This window comes from Scyliorhinus canicula, chromosome 12 (genome assembly GCF_902713615.1).
Source record: "Scyliorhinus canicula chromosome 12, sScyCan1.1, whole genome shotgun sequence".
Taxonomy (NCBI): Eukaryota; Metazoa; Chordata; class Chondrichthyes; order Carcharhiniformes; family Scyliorhinidae; genus Scyliorhinus; species Scyliorhinus canicula.
Window position 1 is genome coordinate 122676647 of NC_052157.1, and position 21698 is coordinate 122698344.

At 47.9% G+C, this 21698-nt stretch overlaps 1 protein-coding gene across 1 annotated transcript in view; it reads right to left on the bottom strand.

Annotated features, from left to right (window-relative positions):
• The window catches only part of LOC119974770 (eosinophil peroxidase-like), a 62221-nt gene extending 43739 nt beyond the window's left edge, over positions 1–18482 (bottom strand). The window contains exons 1-4 of the mRNA XM_038813986.1: positions 18436–18482; positions 14354–14427; positions 9531–9624; positions 1876–2051 (exon numbers count right to left, since the gene is read on the bottom strand). Coding sequence (XP_038669914.1) covers positions 1876–2051; positions 9531–9624; positions 14354–14426 — 343 coding nt within the window. The 5' untranslated portion in view covers position 14427; positions 18436–18482. The remainder of the gene's footprint in view (positions 1–1875; positions 2052–9530; positions 9625–14353; positions 14428–18435) is intronic.
• Between the last annotated feature and the right edge of the window lie 3216 nt (positions 18483–21698).

Consider the following 21698-nt stretch of genomic DNA (forward strand, 5'->3'; position numbering starts at 1 on the left):
GAGGAGGTGGTGGAAGCAGGGATGATAGTGACATTTAAGGGGCATCTTTTTTTTTTAAGGGCAATTTATCATGGCCAATCCACCTAACCTGCACATCTTTGGAATGTGGGAGGAAACGGGAGCATCCAGAGTAAACCCACGCACATACGGGGAGGATGTGCAGACTCCGCACAGGCAGTGACCCAAGCCGGAATCGAACCTGGGACCCTGGAAATGTGAAGCAATTGTGCTATCCACAATGCTACTGTGCTGCCCTTAAGGGGCATCTTGACAAATACGTGAATAGGATGGGAATAGAGGGATACGGACCCAGGAAGTGTAGAATTTTAGTTTAATCGTGCTGCATAGTCGGCACGGGCTTGGAGGGCCGAAGGGCCTGTTCCTGTGCTGTACTTTTCTTTGATCTTGTTCTTGTTAAATATGAAGCTATATTAACCATTAGTTTATAGTTCCCGAAAAGGTGGACTGATTTGTCGGGTTTGAGGACAGGGACTACTGGTGCAGCCCACTCTGCGAACTGCACTGGCCATATTATCCCAAGGCTCTCTTAACTATTCGAGTTTGGTCTCTACTTTTTTAAGTAATGGGTCTGGCTGTGCCCTGGAATATTTGGGTAGCACGTCGCAGTCCATATAAATCTTTGTCCTTGCTCCCTATATTCTACCAAGGCCTTCTTGGAATACCTTGGGGTATTTTCCAACGACTGTGTACAGTCTTCTGGTTCCTAGTTTACAAATTGGAGAACATATGGAATTGACATCATCGGAAAAGCCCCTCAAAGGATTTTTAAAAAATTAATTGAGGGGATGTGGGTAACATTGGCTAAGCTAGCATTTATTACTCATTCCTAATTGCTCTTGAAATGAGTGGTTTGCTAGGTCACTTGAGATTGCATTTAAGCGTCAACCATGTTGCTGTGGATCTTGTGTCACATGTTGACCAGACCAGGTAAGGAAGACAGATTTCCTTTCCTCAGTGAACCAGATGGGTTTTTATGACAATCGACAATGGTTTCATGGTCATCATTAGACTCCAAAAATCTTTATTGAATTCAAATTTCACCATCTGCCATGGTGAGATTTGAACCCGGGTCCCTGACTAATCCAGCGACAATACCGCAACGCCACAGCCTTCCCCTCAAGTATCAACCCTCTTGTCCTGCTGCTGAAAGGATATGTGACAGAATTCAGCACCGGCTAACAGCAAAGGATCAGGGCAGGAACCTGAAATATTAAGATATCTTAAACTGAAAAAGATCAACACAATATTGTGTAACTTGACTCAGGCTTGACTGTACAGCCTCTCTCAGTGATAAAAATAATCTTTATTAGTGTCACAAGTAGGCTTACACTGCAATGAAGTTACTGTGAAAATCCCCCAGTCGGCACATTCCGGCGCCTATTCGAGTACACTGAGGGGGAATTCAGAATGTCCAATTCACCTTACAAGCACGACTTTCGGAATTGTGGGAGCACCCAGAGGAAACCCACACAGACACAGGGAGAACGTGCAGACTCCGCACAGACAGTGACCCAGCCGGGAATCGAACCGGGGACCCTGGCGCTGTGAAGCAGCAGTGCTAACCACTGAGCTACCGTGCCGCCCAATTCAGTTATACTGAATTCAATCGTTAGCGGTGTGCTGCTCCGCCCCAGCCCTGACCCTAACCTCTATCCACACCATCCTCATGCAAACGCTGCTTTTTTGAATGTAACTTATTGTCACATGGCTCGGTTTGTTATCCATCTCAAAGTTACAGCAATATTCAAACCAACCCATCTGAGAAAAAGCTCAGTGGTAATGAGGTAAGGAAACTGGGCAAAACAAAACACTTTAATGTTGCCCCAGGGTTGCCTCACTTGTTCACCAACTGACCTGATGCATTCAATGAGCGTTTGTGGACTCGATGGACATGGTGTTGGATGAGGCGCAGTGTATTTTCCATGTACTCTGCAGACCGTACTGCAATCCTGGTCTCTGCCATTGGATGCTTGAAGAAACGCAGCAGGTCACTGGATCTCAAGGATCTTTTGCTCAGCCGCTCTTTTTGGCTGGAAGAGAATAAAAGGAGATCAGACGGAGATAATCAGGAATTCAGGTCCTGACTGAAAATACACAGACACATTTACAATAAACTACTCAGTGACGCAGACCCCATACACTGATCAGACTTAGATGAGTCTAATAAAGCTGCGTTTCAAGCTGATACAAAGTTGCACCGTAACGCAAACTTTGAGGAGAAACCAAAGAAACTGTAAAGGATTCAGTGATTGGGTAAGAAGATGGCAGATGATGGGATATGTTGGACAGTGTGACCAAATCTAGCTTGGTAGGAATAATATAAAAGCAGAATATATTTTTTAAAAGATGAAAGGTGAGAGAATGTTTCAATTCAAAGGGTTTTGGGTGTCCTTGTCCACGAAACTCTGAAAGTTAAAACGCAGGTACAGAAAAGGTTGAAAAGGCAAACTAGCCTTTATTGCAAAGTAGTTGCAGTTTAAAAATAAATGAGATCTGGCATTGGAGGCAGTTCAGAGGAGGTTCACTCGGCTGATTCCAGAGATGAGGGGTTTGTCGTATCAAGAGAGATTGAACAGTTTATACTCTCTGAAGTTTAGAAGAATGAGAAGAGATCAAATTGAGGTATACAAGATGATAAAAGGTATGGATAAAGTAAACGTGGAGCAGAGGCTTCCTCCTGTGCGGCAATCTAGAATGAGAGGTCGTAGTCTTAGAATAAGAGGTAGCAAATTTAAAACGGAGTTGAGGGGAAACTACTTCTCCCAAAGGGTTGTGAATCTGTGGAATTCGCTAACCCAGAGCGCAGTGGGTGCAGGGACAGTGAGTAAAATTAAAGAGGAGTGAGACAAATTTTTAATTGGTAATGGGTTGAAGGGTTATCAAGACTGGACATGACGGTAGAGATAAGGACAAGATGAGATCAGCCATTGCAGAATGGGGGTGCAGACTTGATGGGCCAAATGGCCGAATTCTGCTCCTACAGGTTTTGACCGTTTGAGACTGAATGGGAGGGATACTCCATCCTGCCGCTTTCTGGTGCGGCATGACTCCGCTGGGAGAGGGATCCTCCTTCCCGGTAGCCGATCAATGGGGTTTCCCTTTGTGGCCACCCCCAGGCCATCGGGAAATCCGCAGGCGTGAGTGCGCTGCAGGCAAAGCGGAAGATCCCACTGACAGAGAATCCCGCCCCATGTGTGTATGTCTGAGAATGTCAGGAGAGAACTAATGGACAGATCTGCCAGCGCTGGTGGAGATAGTTGAAGAGAGGAATCCCCCTTCACTCCGATATGTCACTCCTCCGGCCATGTATTCTTCCCTCCTGAGAATACATCAGCTCCTGTCTCAATAGTATCATGAATGGGTATGGGTGATACGTAGGGCGGCATGGTAATCGAGAAAAATTGGCCTGTTCCTCTCTCCCACACAGGTTTGCGTCCGGGAGCTAGGAACAATTAAAGATGGGGATGATTCCCTTGAAATGTATAGGTGGTGGGGAGACTTTAGATGAGGTCACTCAGAATTGGAGGATGGTGATTTTTTAAAAAGATTTTGAGTGAATGGCTGAAAGAAAGAGTTGCTGAGAGAAGTCCTGTTTAGATTTGTCATGCATGGGGAACTTTAACCCTTTGTTGTCTCGTTCTTAATGTCAAAAGCTTAAGTGTGTTACACGTTCTATACAGGTGTTTATGTACACGTATGTCTTTGTGGAAAAAGTATGAATTTTGGCTCAGTTTAAACATAGGAATTGAGTTACACAAATATTTTCAGTTTAAAATGTGGGTTGCCCACTTAAGAAATATTGAAAATATTGCCTTGTAAGAGATGAAATGAAATGAAAGTCGCTTATTGTCACAAGTAGGCTTCAAATGAAGTTACTGTGAAAAGCCCCTAGTCGCCACATTCTGGCGCCTGTTCGGGGAGGCTGTTACGGGAATCGAACCGTGCTACTGGCCTGCCTTGGTCTGCTTTCAAAGCCAGCGATTTAGCCCTGTGCTAAACAGCTATATGTTTTATCCAGAAACCTTGAGATCTCTGAGAGGAACCAAATGGAGCTGTTCAAAAACATCCTTACTGTTGAAGGTTTTATTTAATGTAGAATATTTAAAGTTAGTTAACCTGTTAAGTTAAAATAGAAATCTCACTCCTGGTCACAGTGAAACATTTAGTTGTAACCTTGAGGTATATGTTTTCCAGACACACACATATATAAAGTTTGGCAGTTTTATATTTTCAACCATGTGAATCGGAGATTGATTCTGGTTAATGGTTGTATCAGAAAAGGTAAATTATGGAAAAATAAACTCATAGATTCATAGCCTGTGAGTTAATGGCCACATTGAACCCGGCAGGCCTGGTAGATAGTGGGAGAGCCCAAATCAGGATTCCCGCACCAGGCCCGATCAGTTTCCGATATAACTGGCCCGCTCCGTTGGCATTACGCAGATCATGTCCAGACGTGGCGAGAAACCAATAATCACCAATTAAAGTCAATCTCCATATCGTTAGCAGGAATAACCCCCTATTTAAAGTCCCCCCCTATCTATTGGCCTCCCCAGAAAGTCCCTTGCTGGACGCCGCTCAGTACTGGTCCACACAAACATGAACTGGGCAGAATGGCACCCGGGGGGTCTCCTGGGCCATCGGAGGCACCTGGGTGGCCAGGGATAGTGCAGGGCAATGCCGCAGTGCCTGGGTTGCACTGCAAAGCCAGCAGAAGCACTCCCAGGGTGCTATGGTGGCAGTACCAGGTTTCCCAGGTGCCAGGGTGGCACCACCAAGGGTCAGGGCCTTGTCCATGAAAGGAGAGTTGGGGGTATGGAGTGTGGGGGGATGCAGGGTGGGTACGAAGGGGCCTCTGGAAGGTTGAAGGTGAAGGTCGGGAGACCTGGAGTGGGTGGCCTGAAAGGGGGCATGGGAAGACCGGAAAAGGCAGCACTCAGCGACGCTATAGCGGGGTGTCCTCACTTGGGGGGGGGGGGGGGGGGGGGGGTCGCTATTGCCCATATGTGTGGGGGAGTGACATTTCCCATGGGTGGGTGGTGTGACACACCCACAAGGTCACTTAGAGATCAGGGCACCCTTTCAAAATGATGTCCTGATCTCTGAGGAGCCGGTCTGGCTGGTGAGTTCAGCTCCCAGCAATGAAAATGTGGGCTAAACTGGTGAGAAGCTCCCCAGGGCACACAAAAGTGACTAAGTGTGGTTAGATAGCAGTGGGGAACTTGCCAACAGAGCTGGCGGGAAACTCCCAGTGAAACTTGCCACACCTAGAAGCTTTTCCATTAGATCTTGCCCATAGATTCAGTTCCGTTTACAGCACAGAGGAACGATTCGGGCCAGCGTGTCTATGCCGGTCAACAAAGGTCTGATTACACTAATCTCATTTTTTCACAGCAGGAACCACTTACCTGCTATTGGTGTGCTGAGGAGCTGTCAATCTTGGCAAGAGTGTTTATAAACATTGTGGTCAGTAGGGCAATCAGCATGGAGTTGTCAGAGAAGGCAGCGGCAGCGGCAAAAGCGTTGACAGAGGCTCGAAGCGCATGTGCAGGGGCCCGCCCTACATCCCGAGGATCCAGTCGCCCCTCAGGCCAGGGAGGGACCCAGAAGGGGAGGCCGGCAATGGCCCAAGGTGTACAGGCATCGCTGGTCATTCAAACAGATGTCGGACAGCGTGTGCCGCAGGAGGCTCCGCCTCTACAAGGGGACAGTGCAGCACCTGTCCATGTCCTTGTGGACTTGACACCACGTGGAGGAGGTGGATACTTGCTCCCGGTGGCCGTCAAGGTCACCGCAGCCCTGAACCTTTACATCTCAGGATTATTCCAGGGCTCGAGCGGGAACTTGTGCGGCATCTCACAGGCTCCAGCCCATAAGTGCATCCGTGAAGTCACAGACGCTCTGTTTGCCTGGGTAGCTAACTCCATAAACTTTGATCTGGACCAAACCCAAAATGATGGCCAGGCAGCAGGAGTCTCTGCCATCATTGGGATGCTCCAGGTCCAGGGGGTAATAGATGGCAAGCATGTCACCTGGCACGCACTAGGGCAGCCGGGGGCACCCTACATAAATAGAAAGAGGTTTCAGTCCCTGAAAGTCCGACTTGTGTACGACCACCACATGAAGATCATGCACAGATGTGCACACTATCCAGGGACTGTGTATGACCGCTACATCCTGGGACACAGGGCGATCCCCGGAAACTTCGTGGGACACCCCAGGGTGAACCTCTACCCAATCGCCCTGTTCCACCCTCCCAGGATCTGTGTTATATCACTCCAGAGTGATGGGCCTGTGTTGGCACTGTGTCAGCGGGTCCATGTTGAAGGCAAGAGGATGATGATAACCCACTGTGAGCTGAGTACTGATGCCTCCTCACTATGTCATAGTCTGACTCCTGCCTGTCTGTCAAGTGCGCGTTCGCACCCATCACCTGAACATGGTATGCCTTGTGTGGGGGTGGGGCAGATCCAGGATTACCATGCTTGGGGGGGATGGGGCAGGGGGTTAGAGGTTGGCCTGCATTGCTGAGTAATATGCCAGAGGCTTCACATGTCTCAGGTACAACGTGTTTTATTGTTGTACAATAGTGACCCCACCTGTCCCGAGCCCCCAAAAGTACCACCCCCTTCCATCCCTCTCACCTCAATTCCCCATGCCCCCATCCCTTTCCCTGCTCCTTCTACTCTGCCTCCTCTTCCCTGCCCCAGTATCCTCTCAGTGATCCTCTGTCAGCTTAGCCCTTTGTGTTCACCACTATGGCTGGGTGTTTCCCCAGGATGCACATCAGCGATGGAGGACGCCTGCTGCTTACCTTGTGCAGAGGCCTTTGATGCTCCTGGCGGGCCCTGGGAGCCTTGGGGCCGGTGGGCCTCGCTCCACTCGCAGACAGAACATATCCTAATGTGCCGCCATGTTTCGGATGCTAACAATGAGACGCGTGGTTCTCTAGGGTGGGGGAGGTGGTGAGGGGTATTGGGGTCTGCTATCGCTACCCTGAAGGAAGGCTTTGCTTCGGCCCCCTTCTCCTGGTCAGTGCCCATAGGACTCTGGGGGTCACGCCAGAACAGAAGGGTAGCTGGAATGAGCTCCAGATGTCCCTGCATCATCTGGCTCTGCCAGCCCTGGTGGCTCCCCAATATCTGCACCATGGCATGGACGCCCTCAGCAATGCCCCTCTGTTACCAGGCCACACCCTACTGTGCCTTGACAATGCCCACCTGCATCTGGGACAGGGTCCTCAGAAATTGGGATGTGCTCTGGTGCACCTCTCTGATGCCCACCTGAGACATGCTCCGCAGGCCCCGGACAGACCCACCTGAGACTGGGACACGCCCCCTAGCACCTGGGACAGCCCACTCAGCGACCTGGACCTGCTCTGCAGCGCCTCAGAAAATTCCACCTGCATCAAGGACACATCCCCCAGCGACTTGGACATGCTGCTAAGGTACTCAGCCATGACCGTCATGGACTACGCAATGCTTTGAACACCAGCACTCGTGGTGCTGAGGTTGTGCTCCAGCCTCTCCACTGCAGTTGCCACCCGAACAGCGTTGGCCTCGGTGCCAGTGCTGTCGCCAGCCTTTGGGTCTCCTCCAATCGGTTGTGGACCTGCTGGAGTGTCGCTGACAACCTCCTTCTAATCTCTCGGCTGCACCCTATCGATTGCATCAGCTCTGGGATAACCTGGTCCAGCGGCTCAGCATCTGACTGGGACCCATCTGTGTCCTAGTGTCCAGCAGACCTCTGACTGCTGTCTCAGCTGGATGTTCCTGCCTCCACCTGATGTGCATCAGCAATTGTGTGCTGCTCACTAGGATGTGCCACTACTTTTGCCCATCAAGGTGTGTGTCTCTGTGCTGGTGGAGGGTGGGGGTGTTAGCCGTGCCGCGACTATTATAGTAGCATCCACAGAACTCTCCTCCGTGGAGGGGGGACCACCCAGGATGAGCCAGTGCCATCGGATGGAGATGATGTGGGAGAATGGACATGTGGTCAGTGGGAGGGGCAGGATCAAAATGTTGGCATGTGCAACTCATACATGACCGGAACTCTGGGTGGAAACCAGTAGTTACTCACTTCTGCAGCATAGGCCAATCTCAACGTTGGTAACCGTCCTGTCCCCAGCCACCACCGCAACCTCCAGGGCCTGTTCCCCGTAGGCGGTGAGGACTGTGATGTCTGGCACCCCTCTGCCCATCTGGGCCCTCTGCCTTGTGTGTGTGTGTGTGGGGGGGGGGGGGGGGGGGGGGGCGCATGGGTGAGCACCACTGCTGGACATGGGTGGGGTGGGATGGGACGCACCATTATGCCGGATGGGGGCAGTGCCAGGCACATGGATGTCGGCTGGGTGGTGGGTGGAGGAATGTCATGTGGGACCAGTACTGGGGGATGAGGGGTTGGGGAGGGGGGGGGGGGGGGGGGGCTGACCCTTGTGGCCTGGTAGAGGTCATTTAGCTTTTTGCGGCTCTGTGTGGTGGTCCTCCGGGTCACGCTCCCCGAGCTGACGGCCGTTGCCACATCCTCCCAGGCGGCGCCGGCTGCCCTGCGGTTGACCCACCAAGCCCCTCGGGGGAACAGGGTATCTCATTGTAACTCCACCCCATCCAGCAAGTGGCCAGATCAGCATCCCCGAATCTTGGATTCGGTTTCCTTGGAGGCATGGCTGCATACTGTGTGGGCTGCAGGATTGGTTTGAGTGCTGCTCCCCTTCGATAGCGAGGGGCAGGCGAGTGCGGTTCCAACAAATCAGCCGGCGGGACAGTAATTTGTGGCATGAAGTCCATTGGGCCTCGTTAAGTGGACCAATTAACATTTTATACCAGTGATGGCCTTACCTGGTTGACCGTTGGGAAGCTCACAGCAGTTCTCGCTCACGACCTCACTCAGAAACCTTTCCATTAAATCGCACCCTAAATTTTCTTCACTCTCCTCCCCTGTCATACTGAGAATAATTCCGTGGCCATTGGGGCTGGTTCACAAAATGAATCATTCTTATCATGTCAGTCTGTAGAGTGTGTGTGGACAGATTATTCAATCCTGCAGGTATTTTTTCCAGTCCCATTCTTTCCAAATATCCTCATTGTCCACCACATTCCCGCTGTCTCACAGGAAGCATTAATTAGTAATTAGGAAACCTGGCTGATTCATATCCCTCCTAAGTCTGGGCCTTTAGCTTAATTGTGTTTCCCCCTGTGGAACCTTGGCAATCGTTGTGGGGCATTCGTGATCTGACTGCTTGCAAACCACATTATTCAGGGAAAGAACCTCATTGGTTCATTCTCTGCAAATCTCTCCAATTCAATGACAATGTTCCTTTAACTTTATTACCATATCAATATAAATTAAAGAATATTAACTGTACCACTCAGCAGCTCTTCAAATTAATTAACACAAAACAAAACTTTCTTCTTATTCTGAATATGGTGGACCTTATTTCACATGAATTCAATGAGTTGATCCTTCATGAAGAGCCCAGCCTGAGAATGTTACTGTATTAAAATACTTACTTAGCTCTGGTCTCCTTATAAGCTTTGTCCACCTGTTCAATGGCTTCACGTACTGATCTTTGTAAGAATGTACTGCCCAGGGGCTCCTCGCTATCTACAACAGAAACACAGAAAAACTCTGAGCCTCACATCTTGAGAAATACTAAATGCCTTTATGGAGATAGAAGGGATAGAGTGAGAAGGTGAGTACATAGAAATGCCTCTGTTGAAAAGAAACATGTTTTTCTGAAATATTTTTATCTTCACACTTGTGTACTGGGTTGGAAAATAGAACAAAGTAACTTTTGGACAAGTGCCATCAATCAAAAAATAGCCCACCTTAGACCACCACAGGTAGAGAGTGAGACTATGGGAGACAATTAATTAAGATTAAATGCAAAATTGATAAAAATTGAGCTACACCCATCGTCAGTGATGCGACCATCAATTCACTCGAGACAGAGAATAGAAGTGAACAGAGGCTTCAATCAACTAGAACAGTGCCTGCCTGCGACTGCTCTGCTGTGAAGGCCGCCTACTGGGCAGCTGCTCTAATACCTCCCCTCAAGGGGGTGGAGCCAGGGGCGGAGCCCAAAAGGGCAACAACATGATATAATCGTGGAGTACAGTACAATGGTCCATAGGTGGAGCCCACATGGGCAATAGCGTGATACAATGTAGTACAGTGGTGAACGGTTACTATAAAACGTTCACCACAGTCAGTGATCTTCGCTAAAAGTAAATTACTGCGGATGCTGGAATCTGGAAAAATCAGAAAATACTGGACAACCTCAGCAGGTCTGACAGCATCTGTGGAGAGAGAAGGGTGCTAACGTTTCGAGTCTGGATAAATCTTGTCAAACTGATCATAGCTTTATGCATTTTCCCGAAGTGTCATAATTTGCACAACTAAACACAATTCTATCTCCCACATAACAGAGAGGGCATTAGAGGAAGAGGTCAGACATTTTGATGACATCTAAATCCACCAAACTCCAACATTACTCATTATTGCTCCCCCCTCCCCTTCTGTTCCCTCGTCTCAGTGACCAGCAACTCATTGAAACCATTGACCTCAGTTTGTATCGACTGCTGCAGTAATTCACTGAAATTCAGTTATAATTAATGTAAATTCAGTTAATTGATTGGCAATTGGTATGCAAGACGCATGACCAGCAGCCATCGTACCACTGAACATCAAGAACATTACATGAATCAATGGCCTGCCTTGCCCCACAGCAGAATTATTAGATTAAAAGGTTGATGGACAGTTCATTTCCTGATAATCCCACTCTGTATTGAAATGGTGGTTACTCTGTTCCAATTACGAATCAATTGTGCTAATTCATGCATGATTTTATGTCCATTGTTCATTATGTCTCATTATCATATGAGCTCATTCATTTGTAAACTGCAAGGTAACTTTGCTTGATTAAAACTGCCACAATATCTGGCACCACCTGGACATACTTTGCCAATAGCCTGAGTACAATCTATGCTTACATGTTCTTCAAGTACCCCAGGAAGTACTTGAGTGGTGATTTGAATTGATCTGATTTTCTAATGCAAGGCCTGAACTTCACACTCAGGCATGACCAGTGGGCCCAGAAGTGACTTTGACCTGCAAATGTTGGACTGTGCAATTTTATGCTGGCTGGCCAATCAAGGACTGGCCAGCATGAAACACGGTTGAACATTGGTACAGTGCTGCCAGCAGGGCAAGAGGGTGGTGGGCGCCGAGTCCAATGGTGGTTCAGAAGAGGGCAGAAAACAAGGCCAACCATCTTTCTGAAAGCTGCCAGGACTTGGCAGGAGCCTCACAGCATTGTCGAGGAGAGACTTTGGCACAAGTGATTGCTCCCAGCACCCAGTGGGCACAGCAGGCGGGGTACCAATGCTGACGGGCATTCTGCCCCACCAAACCTCCTCAGACCAAGGCTAGCAAAGCAAATACTTCAGAAGAAACCAGAGAAGGTCTGAAATCTCAACAAGAAAGCAACAGCAAACTCTCAGCTAGACTAACCAACTCACACAGCCAATGCTCAGCCCCACTTTTATCTTCCCTTGGGATCAGAAAAGTGACAAAGTTTGGATGCCGCCTACTCGCAGTGCCTGTGCAGCACCTGACAAATCACACGGGAAGGCTAAATTCGGGTGAGTTGACCTTTTAATTGCCTTAAGTGGTTAATATGTTGTTGGTGTAGCTGTTGACCATAATATTACACGAGTGCATAATGACATCTGGACTCACACCTGATGTTACCGTAAGTAAATGTTATGATTTTTGCAATGTTACCATTATGTGAGTTAACATACTTCCAGGTTGGAAGCATGCCCAGAAATAAATTCTGGTCCAGATTTTAATGTGACTCATGAAACAAACTTAAAAATAGCATCGGGGAAGAGTCATATTCAACTTGTGCCTCTCCACACAGATGCTGCCAGACCTGCTGAGCTTTTCCAGAACTTCCTGTTTTTATTTCAGAATTCCAGCATCCGCTGTTATCAATAAAGTCAATTTTCTTTTTTAAAAAAAACCCTTTTAAATTAAGAATTAAATGATGAATCGATTTGAATGTCAGTGAGAGTCAGGTGAAAGGTTTTGATTATTCTGGAACTTTAATTGTTAGCTTTGCTGTTCGTTGGAGGAACTTTCTCCCCAAAATGACGTGCTACATTCCAGAAACACAGCTGGGTTTTTAGAGCAGATTTTCTGGCACTTAGTACACAGAATACCTGAGGGCATAGTTTGCCCTGTTACTGTGGCAGGGTGGAGCCTGATAAAGCTGCCCAGGCCTGCTCCACAGAGATCAAGGCATTATCTTTAAAGGGCCCGATCTGTGTTTCAAATAGATTCCCTCAACCACACCACCCTCACGGGCAGGGAGGATCACCCCTACAAGCTTTGAGGCTACCTCCCCCCTCCCGCCCACCACAGAAGTACCGGGGTCACTCCATCCCCTCACCCACTCCACCCCGCCCTGTCATCGGGGCTCTCCCCACTCACCCCTCCCTCGCATCTCCCCACCACACATACGGCCCTTCATCATATGGTAGGGATTCCTCTGCCATAGCCCACTTGCAGTGCCCACTTCAGTCCCCCTGGCTGTTGCCCCAGCACTGTCAGGGGGCACTGACAAGGTGCCAGGGGGCAAAGTCTAGCTTTGACCCTCAACTCTTTGGCCTCCAGACACCTTCGCACTCCTGGCGTGACCATCACGATTGGTTTTCGGTTTTGAAAACCAGTAGTGATTCACCACCGCAGTGATGTCATTGCTGCCGGAGAGTGGGGATGGGGAAAGGATCCATCATGGCCGGAAGGATCCTATGTGGGCAGACACTATGGAATAAAGCTGTTTCAGTACATTTAAATTTATTAAAATTCAGGAAATCAGGTTCATGTCCTTTCTGGAAGGTTTGCCCTGATTGAGCAGCCAGATTCAAGATTATCTTGTCTGAGGTGAAGTGCGATGGATCTGAAGAGTCAGGTCCAATCTCTCCTAATTGGCCAGGTTACATTATAAAGATTGGAGTTGCCAGACTGGCAGGATCTTACCATGTTTTTGCAAAGTGGAGGCTCTGACTGAAATCTGGCATGTAGCTCTCCAGCTGCACAGAGCAATTTTCTCTTCAGATCTTGAGCCTCTGAGTGAGTGAGGTTTACGCCATTACTCTTCCAGGGCGGGGCCTGATAGAGCTGGCAAGGCCGGCTCCACAGAGATTAGTGCGCCATCTTTAAAGGACGCCAGAACTGAAGATTTCCCCCCCTCCCCCAAACCCCTCCCCGCATACTCATTGGGAGCTCTCCTTTCCCCCATCGCGAAAGTATTACTCGTGCTTTCCCCCCTCACTGCTTGCTGCTCTCCGTGCTTACAATGTCTCCCCTCACTGTCCCTTACCCCAACCTTGTACCTGCAAGTTCCTCCCTCAATGGCCTCCACACTCTGCCCCCACCACATATAAGAGGAGCCTTGCGCTCCCCCTCCCTCCCCCTCCACAGGGCCGGGCCGGAGAATCCCCGCGACCGGCCCAAATTGCGCCACGCTGCCCCAATGCCGGCACGCGATTCTCCGCAGAGCCGGGAGCGGCCATCGCAAAAAAGCTGAGTCCCGCCGGCGCCGTCCACACCTGCACTCAGCCGGCAGGAACTCGGCGTGGAAGGGTCGGGGGTTGGGGGGGGGGGGGGGGCTCCGATGTGGCCTGGCCTATGATCAGTGCCCACCGATCGGCGGGCCGGCATCTCTGGCTGGGGTCTCCTTTCTTCCGCGCTGGCCCCTGTAGCCCTGCGCCATGTTGCGTTGGGGTCGGCAGGTTGAAGGAAGCCCAGTTGACGCTGGGATCAGCAGCTGGAGTGGCATGATCCGCTCCAGTGCCCTGCTGGCCCCCTGTAGGGGCCAGAATTGCTGATCCTGAGGCCCCGTTGACGCCGTCGAGAAACGGGGAAAATGTGCTGACTCCGCACAGACAGTGATCCAAGCGGGAATCGAACCTGGGACCCTGGCGCTGTGAAGCAACAGTGCTAACCACTGTGCTACCGTGCCGCCTGTTTTACGCCCCCTGGGATACCCTCAGCTGATTCACATCTTCAAATAGCTGATGTCAACCTCGCCAACGCGATCATAAAAATAATAAAATGAAGTTCTTGCCCTTTGTGGGCATGAAGCTCTTGGCGAGGGGCATAGAAAACCGGGAAACTCAATCTCTGCGGAGAGAATTGCGTTTCCCGATTCTCCGCCCGCCTTGGCAATCCCGCACATGGCCTACGCAGGTTCAAAATCGCCCTCTCTCTCCTGCTTGGTCAAATTACACAAGAATGATCTGGGGAGTCAGGGTTAGTCTCTTACCTGCATGAACCCCATCAGTCTGAAGCAAGAACAATCCAGCGAGGAACATGCCCAGGGACCACAGAGGTGCCATTCTGAAAGAAACACATTCAGCATATGGGTCAAGCACTGGACCGAGAGATCAATCATTTATTAAAGCTAGAAGACTTAAAATGGTAAACATCACAGCCTGATATACCACAAGGACACATACAGATGCTGATAGACATAGCTGGAAACATATGGTGACACACCGAGTTAAGGTAACTGACAAAAGACCACCTGAGGAAAACTTTATTTAATGCAGTGGTTATGATCTGAAATAGGCTGACTGAGAGCATGTTGGAGACAGATTTGATTGGGACATTCAAAGGGAATCAGATAAAAAGCTGAAGAGAAAACTGTTCAGGGCAATGGAAAAAGCAGGAGAGTGGGGCTAGTTGAGTTGGAAAGAGCTGACAAAGCTACAATATATTGAACGATGTCCTTCTGTGCAGCAACTGTTCCAAGATTCTATAATCAGTTGATATATAAATGCATGTGAAAACATTGAAATGAACACATAATAGAAAACAGAGTATAGAAGGTGGCAGTAATCTAACCTCAGGCAGAGCAAAAAAGGTGACAAATATGAGAAGGGAGGTGGTCAATGCAGGACTGAGGGTGTTGTACCTAAATGCGCGCAGTATACGGAAAAAGGTAAATGAGCTTGTTGCGCACATTGAAATTGTCTAGAACGATGTTGTGGGCATCACAGAGACATGGCTGCAAGGGGATCAGGGCTGGGATCACAATATCCAAGTATATGTGTCCTATCGAAACGACAGGCAGATGGGCAGAGGGCGCGGGCTTGCATTGTTCGTCAGTAATGAAATTGAATTGCTAGCAAGGAGCGATATAGGACAAGAAGGCATAGAATCTGTGTGGATAGATTTGAGGAATCGCAAAGGAAAAAAGACCCTGATGGGAGCTTTGTACAGGCCTACTAGCAGTAGTCAGGATATGGGGCAAAAAATAAATCCGGAGATAGAAAAGACACATAAGAAAGGCACTATTACAATAATCATTGGGGACTTCAATATGCAGGTGGACTGGGAAAATCAGGTTGGCAGTGGATCCCAAGAAAAGGAATTTGTGGAATGTCTAAGACAGGGGTGTCAAACTCAAATACACCGTGGGCCAAAATTAAAAAATCGGGACAAGTCGAGGGCCGGACTGGTTCAATGTTTTTTTGCAAAACTTATTGAAATGAACTTATTGAACCTGGAACTAATAAAGCTTAGGTTATTGCCTATAAAAACAACATTAAATATTAAATAAATAAAAAAATTAGTTGCATTTATTTCTTATTGCTTTATCTGGAGCTTTTCCAGAGTAATTTCTAATGAAAACATTTTTCCACAGGCCAACACTTTGTGATTCACACTATACCTGAATAAACTCGGCATCAGCCATATCATACGCCATAGGCGCTTCAATTGCTGGGGCCAGCTTTAATAGTAATTAGATATTATTAGGGCAGCACGGTGGCCTAGTGGTTAGCACAACCGCCTCACGGCGCTGAGGTCCAAGGTTCGATCCCGGCTCTGGGTCACTGTCCGTGTGGAGTTTGCACGTTCTCCCCGTGTCTGCGTGGGTTTCGCCCCCACAACCCAAAAATATGCAGAGTAGGTGGATTGGCCACGCTAAATTGCCCCTTAATTGGAAAAAATAATTGGTTAATCTAAATTTTAAAAAAAAAGTAATTAGATATTATCTCGCGGGCCAAAGATAATTCCACCGCGGGCCGGATTTGGCCCGCGGGCCTTGAGTTTGACATATATGGTCTAAGAGATGGTTTTTTGAAGCAGCTGTGACAGAGCCTACTAGGGAACAGACAATTCTGGATCTGGTGATGTCTAATGAGGCAGACTTGATCAAGCCACTTAAGGTGAAGGAACCCTGAGGTGGCAGTGACCACAATATGATAGAATTTACCCATCAGTTTGAGAGGAAGAAGATGGAATCAGATGTAATGATTGAATAAAGTACAATTGAATGAAGGTAACTACAAAGACATGAAGGAGAGCTGGGCAGAGTTGAATGGAAGGGGAGCCTAGTATGGAAGACAATGGAACAGCAATGCCAGGAGTTTTGGGTGGTTATTTGGTAGGTACAACAGAAATTCATCTCAAGGAGGAGGAAACATGTTAAGCGGAGGATGAGGCATCCGTGGCTGATGAGAGAAGTCAAGGCCAGCATAAAAGCAAATGAAAAAGCATAAAAGGTGGCAAGGATTAGTGGGAAGCCAGAGGATTGGGAAGCCTTTAAAAGCGAGCAATTGACAACTAAAAAAGCAATAAGGGGAGGAGAAAATGAAATATGAGTGTAAGCTAGCTAGTAATATAAAAGAAGATAGCAAGAGTTCTTTTCAATATATAAAAGGTAAGAGAGAGGCAAGAATAGACATTGGACCACTGGAAAATGAGGCTGGAGAAGTAATAATAGGAAACAAAGAAATGGCAGATGAACTGAATAGTTACTTTGCATCAGTGACCATTACTAAGGAGAAGTGATGGGGAAACTGAAAGGTCTGAAGGTGGATAAATCACCTAGACCGGATGGAGTACACCCCAGGGTTCTATAGGCGATAGCTGAGGAGATTGTGGAGGCAATAGTGGTGATCTTTCAGGAATCACTGGAGGCAGGGAGGGTCCAAGAAGACTGGAAAATGGCTAATGTAACACCCCTGTTTAGGACATAGAACATACAGTGCAGAAGGAGGCCATTCGACCCATCGAGTCTGCACCAACCCACTTAAGCCCCCACATTCCCGTAACCCAATAACCCCTCCTACCCTTTTTGGTCACTAAGGGTGATCATGGCCAATGTACCTAACCTGCGGGGAGAACGTGCAAACTCCACACAGACAATGACCCAGCGGTGAATCGAACCTGAGACCCTGGCACTGTGAAGCCACAGTGCTACAACGTGTGCTACCGTGCAAAGGAAGGCAGGTAGAAGACGGGAAATTATAGGCCGGTTAGCCTAACTTTGGTCATTGGTAAGATTTTAGAGTCCATTATTAAGGATGGGATTGCAGAGTACTTGGAAGTACATGATAAAATAGGAATGAGTCGGCACAGGGGAGGTCCTGTTTGACCAATCTGTTAGAATTCTTTGAGGAAGTAACAAGGAAGTTAGACGGGGGGGGGGGGGGGGGGGGGGGGATCTCATTGAAATTTACAAGATACTGAGAGGCCTAGATAGAGTGGATGTGGAGAGGATGTTTACACGAGTAGGAAAAACGAGAACCAGAGGACACAATCTCAGACTAAAGGGACAATGCTTTAAAACAGAGATGAGGAGGAATTCCTTCAGCCAGAGGGTGGTGAATCTGTGGAACTCTATCGCAGAAGGCTGTGGAGGCCAAATCACTGAGTGTCTTTAAGACAGAGATAGATAGGTTCTTGATTAATAAGGGGATCAGGGGTTATGTAGAGATGGCAGGAGAATGGGGATGAGAAACATATCAGCCAAGATTGAATGGCGGAGCAGATTCGATGGGCTGAGTGGCCTAATGCTGCTCCTATGTCTTATGGTCTTATCAGGTATGCAGCATTAAAAGGGCTAAATTCAAAGTACAACTGAGAATAACTGAGAAGCTGTGGCTTAATGGTAGTTAATGCTGAGTATGCAAGGTCAATAAATTTCTAAAAAAGCAAATTTAAATGGGACAAATCTTGTCCTCAATGGTTGATCAAACTAAAAGGGAGATAAAGAGCAGAATTGACCTCTACAAATTCAGGAGGGATAAAATGAAAGAGTTTGCTTAAATGTATACAGAAAGGGCTGGTCAGCAGAGAAAAGCAGAGCATTGGAAGAAGCACACCAGCAGGGACTAACCAGAAGAATAATAAAATCCTTTTGTATGAAAACACATGGGGAGTGGGTGGGGGTCAAAGAGAAAAGTTAAATGCCTAAAATACATAAATGGCTTAAAACTGATACAAATACAAAATAGTAAATATTCTGAATGTCAGTCCCTCTAATTGTTCAAAAGAGAAGATAGAAAAGTGTTATCACCAAACAGACCTAACCACATAAAATGGGATGGCTCTCACCTTACGACGTCCCACACCTTCTGTAAGCAGACTTCTGGAACTTGGTCTTATAAATGATGACCGTAGTTATAATATTTGCATAAAATTGAGACATTTTCCAGTTCAACTGGATTTTAAATGAATTAAAAAAGAATGTCAATAATTATCAAATGGAATGAGGATATTTCTATTTTACACACGTGATATTGGAAACAATTTCCAGAAATGAAAATACTGTGAGTGTGTTAATTAATTTTTAACACTTTCAGCATCAGAACCTAGTATCTGTCACCTCAGATTAAGGCAAAAGGGTGATTGAATATAACCAGATGGTAGCCTGAAAGGATGTGGCCTTGCTGGGTATATGAAGGTTATGCTCACTAGGGTCCCTCCGGCATTGATGCGGCTTTAGTTTCTTGGGACATAATAATAATAATTACTTATTGTCACGAGTAGGCTTCAATTAAGTTACTGTGAAAAGCCCCTACTCGCCACATTCCGGCGCCTGTTCGGGGAGGCTGGTATGGGAATTGAACCCGCGCTGCTGGCATTGTTCTGCATTACAAGCCAGCTATTTAGCCCACTGTGCTAAACCAGCCCCTATTGACTGGTAGTGCACCTAGTTAGCGTGGTGAAAGTGGGCACACACACCATTGATACGGTCTAAATGGATTTTAGAAACGCCTTTGACAAGATTCCACGTTGCAGAAGTGTCAGAAAAGTAAAAGCCATGGGATCCAAATGGAAAAAAAAATCAAACTGAAGCCAAAATTGGCCAAGTGTCAGGAAACAAAGGTCACTGGGTGTTTTTGTGAATGGAAGGCTGTTACTAAGAGGGTTCCGTGGGACTCCGTACCGGGTCCCTTGCTTTTCATGGTCTATATCAACAGGTTAGACATAAACATGGGAGGCATGATTCTGAAGTCATGTGATTCATAGTGAGGAAGCAAGCTGTAGACTATGAAAAGTATCAACAGATTGGTCAGTTAGGCTGGAAATGGAATTAAACTTGAGGAGTATGTGGTAATGTATTTGGAGGGAGAGCAAGTCAAGTAATACACAGTTAATGATAAGAAACTCAGAAAAAGAAGAACAGAACCAACTTGTATCCAGGTCAGGGTTTTTATACTAGAGAGGGTACATCTGTTAAGGGGAAACCCCGCCCCTTTACCGGGGAAGCTCATATTCCCTGGAGGCACGGGAAATCTGATGGTTCCTATCCCGTGACCTCCATTGGCAGTAGGAACGTAGGGCCAGTGGTGAGCCTGACGGAGCAGGGACTGCAGGGCGGCGGGGGGAGGGGGAGGAGGCTGCGGGCTGTTCAGCGAGGATGGCCAGCACGCAGCTCTGAAGATGATCTGCATAGCAATTGTATTACCGCCCTTATGTCCTCACCTTGTAGGATACCGGTCCAGAGGCCGCCAAGGTGACACCTGGGACCTATGTGGCCCCATTCACGAAGTTTCAGATGCTCACAGTGTCACCGGGGGCGAATGGCCAGGCCTGAAGAAGGCGACCGGCATTTATCTCGGACTGGTCCTGGTTCTGGCAGACCCGATGGAACCATCAATTCACTAGACACGTGCTTTAAGATATGAACAGTGGTTTTAATCTACTTACTACAGAGCCAGCCTGTTACCCGTTGAACTCTCGATGAACTGCAGGCTGGCTCTGGACAAGGGTATTTATACAGCAGTCGAGGGGGAGGAGTTGTGGGCGGAGCCAAGGGTGGAGCCCTGTACAAACTCCTGAGCATTCCCAGAGCTACTCCCCCTAGTGGTCGGATAATGCTACTGCGCTTACAATGGTATTGATAAATACAGTGTGAATTACTAAGTTACATTCACCACAAGACCATCCTGCCTAGATTGGGGATGACCAAGCTCAGGCAGCTGCAGAGGCGATGGCCCATCAAGAGCTCCACTGGTGTGGCATGTGGTGTCTTGCGATAGATGAAAAGAAAACGTTGCAGGCTTGTGGCCCAGGATGCAGTGTCAGCTCCTTCATGCCCAGCTTAAATGTTTGGACCACTCTTTAGGCCAGTCCATTCAAAGCCAGGTGGTAGGAAGCAGCCCTCATGTTTTGCATCCTGTTGGTGGAGGTGAACAACACACTTGTGAACATCGTGCCGTTTTCGGACAAGAGTACCTCAGTGATTCCGTGCGTACTGAAAGTCTACCATAGTTTTTCCACAGTTGTTGCCTGCATCCACAAAAGTTCCAGCCACTCAGAGTGAGCATCTACCAGGAGGAGAAACATTGGAAAGGGCCCGTAAACTCGATATGAACCCAGGCCCAAGGTCTTCCGGTCTATTCCCGGGGGTGTGCTTGACATTGGGGGCTATACTACTAGATCAATGTTGGGCCACAAGATGTATTTGTCCTGGTGGTCATCGTCCTCCAGATAGTTGTCTAAATCCTTTCCCCCAAATCTAGGCCCCATATTCCCCTCGTCGATTGTAAGCGATGGGCTGTAAAGAAAAATTGTTACTGAAGTTATTTTGGAATTTTTCCGAGTCCAAAGTTACTGCATTGGCTTGAATCCCAGTTCAGGGCACAACTGCTCTTGTTCAAAGTGGTCAGAGCAAATGGAGAGCTGGGTCCCAGGATGGAGGATGAAAATAAAAACAGAAATTTTCTAAAGGGTCATATGGGCTCAAAACATTAACTCTGTTTCACTCTCCACACATGTTGCCAGAAAGCCAGAGTTTTCCCAGCATTTTCTGTTTATTTTCAGATTTCCAGTATTTTGCTGTTATTTTAGAGAGAAAGGTTTGTTTCTATTTTTTAAAATTCAATTAATTTTTTCCAATTAAGGGGCAATTTAGCGTGGCCAAACCGCCTATCCTGCACATCTTTGGGTTGTGGGGGTGAAAACCACGTAAACACAGGGAGAATGTGCAATCTCCACACGGACAGTGACCCAGAGCCGGGATCGAACCTGGGGCCTCGGCGCCGTGAGGCAGCAGTGCTATCCACTGCGCCACCATACTGCCCTGAAAGGTTGGTTTCTAAAGCATTATAACTGCTCAGTACTTCTTTGTCCATACTTTTACCTTATCACATTAAATGAAATTGTTCCAGCTCTGCCCCCCCCTCTTCCACCAGATTGCAGCTGGTCAGCTTCAGAGAGCTTTGAATGGTCATCCACACCCATGAAAATTGGAAATTGCTAATGAGCTCCCTCATGACCTCAATCTACATAATTAACGAGTTAGGCATCTTTGCTTTCCTGTCCGGCCCCTGCTCTCTCCCCCTATCCTCCGGAAAAGCTTCAAAGTTGGA